At 47.0% G+C, this 3,689-nt stretch overlaps 1 protein-coding gene across 1 annotated transcript; it reads right to left on the bottom strand.

The window, feature by feature from the left end:
- Window positions 1–439: 439 nt before the first annotated feature.
- LOC123157299 (BTB/POZ and MATH domain-containing protein 2) lies at window positions 440–1,933 on the bottom strand. The gene has a single exon (XM_044575557.1). It carries the CDS (start codon window positions 1,697–1,699, stop codon window positions 596–598), a length of 1,104 nt encoding a protein of 367 aa, XP_044431492.1. The 5' UTR covers window positions 1,700–1,933; the 3' UTR covers window positions 440–595.
- Window positions 1,934–3,689: the final 1,756 nt, after the last annotated feature.

The following is a 3,689-nucleotide window of genomic DNA, read 5'->3' as shown; positions in this document are numbered from 1 at the left end:
AAGCTGGCTGGACAAGCAGGTTTTAGAGCCAGCACATGTTTTGTACAAAAATCTCAAAAAATTCTGAAAGTGGAAACAGATTTTTCAAGCTTTTACCAGCCTCCAAATAAAGAAAAAAACATCTGGTAACAAAAATGAAACTAAATATTCAGGTTGGAACAACGATGCAAACAATTAAGATATTGGAATTTAACAAACATATTAGGAATCTTGTGTATAATTATCATCTCCCATAATATAAAAATTCAGCACCGATCAATCATTTTCCTAAATAACTTGCAATAATACTGCTATTTGCTGAAGTTTTATATCATTTCACGATGGATGTGGTCATGGAAGATAGTTACTCACTGCTTTGGGAAATGAAATGGGCACATAAAAGGAAAAACATAAACAGTAATTGTACACTAGTCAACAGAGCAAAACATATCAGAGAATGTTACGGTCTTACGGATATAGAACAGGTTCATATAACAGAGCAGAACATATCACAAACATTTTGTGAAACTTACGTTTCTCCAAAAGACAAACTAATCTCAGGTTGCTAAGGTTTCAACTTAAGTAACTACGCTCATGTTAATCCACGATCAGCATACTAAATTCTGCGACTCTTAGCTGCTTTCTCCCATATATCCGCAATGATACTAGGGCATTCCCGTTTCAGTTGCTCATACCCTTTACTGGCCACCACATCACCAATTATATTAGAAGAGTTCATAAACTCAATGCAAGCATCTTTGAGCTGGCTGCAATGGTGCTGGTCGGCTAGAGCCAGCGTGGTCGCCACAGTCTCGGCACAAAGAACCTCGCACAGCTTGCTCTCGCACATCAATTTCATCCTTTCCATGGCATACCTATCTGCAGCGACAAGCAAATGCCTAAGCATTTCTTCATACTCTTCATCATTCAGGTCATCCATCGGAGGCAACGAATCCTTGTAGATGAAGTGAAGCAGTCCTCTGAAAGCAGCAGGCTGCATATCTTCAACAGTTATGTTGTGCCTTTTTTTGTCCCTCATTGGCCCGTAGAACTCTGCCCTGAAGACCGCTGAACGCATCGCGAGGATTATCTTATGAGCTGAGAAAACCGCATGCTTCACATTGAAAGATACATCAGCCCCCTCTGTGGCCTCCAGCAAGCTACTGAGATTATCAAACAGATCGGACGGCGGCACTTGGACCACAACATTCGTCTTGGCGTCCTCCACCTGCGCCTCCTTGAACTTGATCACTGTAAGATTGCACTGGATGCCAAGAATGTCGTCCACAATCCACTCTCCAAGCTCACTCTTCCTCCGGAATTTGGTAAAGCCCCAGCTCACGGCTGCATTGTCACGGGTGTCAAAAATCGACGGGTCTACCTGGCTAGGGTTTGGCCGGGCATAAGGCCGCGGCGGCGGAGCCGCTGTGGCCTGGTCGACTAGCCAGATATCGTAGAGCACCCTCACCTCCGTGTTCTCGGTCTTGAGCTCGAGGTAGGCCGACACCCAGCCATTGCTGTCTTCCCTGTCGCCGTCGGGGTAGAAGCGGACGCACCAGTCGTAGCCGCCGACGGCGAAGGTAGCGGACCGGATGAACTTGCCGACGCCGAAGCCCCTGTGCAGGCTGTACCCGTCGATCTTGAAGACGTGCGACCCGTGCGCAGTCTCCGGGGCGCAGGTCGAGGCGGTCCTCGTCAGTGAGCTCTCGGACGCGGCCATCGCTGGCCTCTGGTGGGGCAGCAACTAAGCGCGGCGGCGGCGGCGGCGGCGGCGGCGCGCGGTTATGGGAGCCGCGTGCAAGGGGAACTGCGACGGGGCGATATGAGAGGTGGCACGGCGCGGGGAACGGCGGCAAGCGGTGGCGAACAGTGAGCGGCGGCGAGATGGGGAATTTTTTGTTTGTTCGAGAAACGGCGAGATGGGGAAATTTTTTGGGGCTGGGGATGGCCGCCAGCGCCCGCTGTGTCGTTTGCATGTGCTGGCCCAGCAACGCTCGCTGGCTGCCCTCCTCCGCTCGATCGCTGGCTCCCCCTGGCCAAACGGACCGGGCCAAACAGGCCAGCCCGCGAGCACGCCGCACGGCCCGCCATGGGCCAGGCACGGCACGGGCTAAACGGGCCGTGCCCGGCACGCGGCACGCCTTGGGCCGTGCCTGGGCCTGGAGCCTGGGCATGCGGGCCGGCATGGCACGGCCCGTTTAATTTTTTATATATTTTTTTTAGAATTTTTTTATAGATGTATACCTAAAATATAGCCCAATAGGCCGAAAAACCAGCCCAACAGGCTGAAAATGTGCAGCCCAGCATGCTAAACGGGCCATCTGGCCGGCCCGTTTACTAATCAGGTCGTGCCTGGGCCAAGGAGCAGTGCCCGTGGGCCGGCATGGCACGGCCCGGCTATTAAACATGCCACAGCAGGCCGGCCGGGCCAGGCACGATTAGCACATGTCGGGTCGTGTCGTGTCGGGCTGGTCCGTTTGGCTAGGTCTGCCCTCGATCACTTTTTTTTCTTCATTCTAAAAAATGCTATAGTATGGACTGTTTTTCTTAGAAAAAACCGGTTGCTATAGTATGTGCTCTTGTTCTTAAAAGAAAAGTTCATCAAATTTGAAAAAAAAACATTGAATTTGAAAATAGTTCGGCGAATTTGAAAAAATGCATCGAATTTGAAAAACTTTCATCAAATTTGAAAAAAGGTTCATCAAATTTGAAAAACTGTTCATCAAATTTGAAAAGGGGTCATCAAATTTGAAAAAAGTTCATTGAATTCGAAAAAAAAAGTCATCGAATTTGTCAAAAAAATCATCAAATTTGTCAAAAAGTTCATCAAATTTAAGAAAAAGGTCATCGATTTTGCATAAAAAATCATGAAGAAAACAAGTTTCATGAATTTGAAAAGAAATAAAAAAATGAAAGAAAAAAGGAAAGGAAGAAGAAGATAAGACAAAAAACATGTATGTAACCAAACCAAGTGAAGTGGTTGAGTGGTTGTCGCGCCTTACTCTAAACTCATTGCCACGGGTTCGTAACCCAGATTTCACGCACTTTTTGCAGTCTAGAAAAGAGAAAATTAGTCAAAATTGGGCCGGCCCAACGTGACAAGGGGCGTATGCGCCCATTATTAGAAGGACCTCTAGTGGGCGCTAAAGGCGCCGAATAGGACATGGCTTTTTTTAGGATAAATCTATGCTTTATTGATGATAGTCCACATGGTGTGGGATACAAAACGGATCATGAGGGTTGCCCAACCAAATGTGGCGCCCCAGACCGAGAGTAGGCTTAACTAAACTATGGGGTTCACCATTAACGACACGCCCTTCAAAAATGAAATTACAATTAAAACTCGAATCACGAAACTTTATTTCCGTAATGACCAAACCATAGCACCTCTGGCTACTCTTCTTTATATCGCCACTTGTTTGCAAGCAGATGCATAATGAAGTTGGGGATTAGGAGATCATCCGTCAAAGCTAGAGCTTCCCTGCATGCTATCGCCTCTAGCGTAGCAGGATCAGTTAGGCCATCAATAACCAGCGCTGAACTGGAGATTGAGTTTGTTTGGTTCCCTAAAGACCTAATTGTTATTTCCTTGTTTTCTAAGATGTCATGTATCATTGGAAGATTCCATGTCCTTATTGAAAAAAAGAGATACAATGAAATGCAAGAATAATACACACCTTTTTTTTGGGATACACCTTGAATGAAAACAG

Source organism: Triticum aestivum, chromosome 7B (assembly GCF_018294505.1).
Source record: "Triticum aestivum cultivar Chinese Spring chromosome 7B, IWGSC CS RefSeq v2.1, whole genome shotgun sequence".
NCBI lineage: Eukaryota > Viridiplantae > Streptophyta > Magnoliopsida > Poales > Poaceae > Triticum > Triticum aestivum.
The sequence above is the reverse complement of the archived record's forward strand: the minus strand, read 5'-3'. Positions and strand labels throughout refer to the sequence as shown.

Coding starts and splice junctions, on each gene's coding strand:
- LOC123157299 (XM_044575557.1), bottom strand. CDS start 1,699: ATGGCCGCGTCCGAGAGCTCACTGACGAGGACCGCCTCGACCTGCGCC.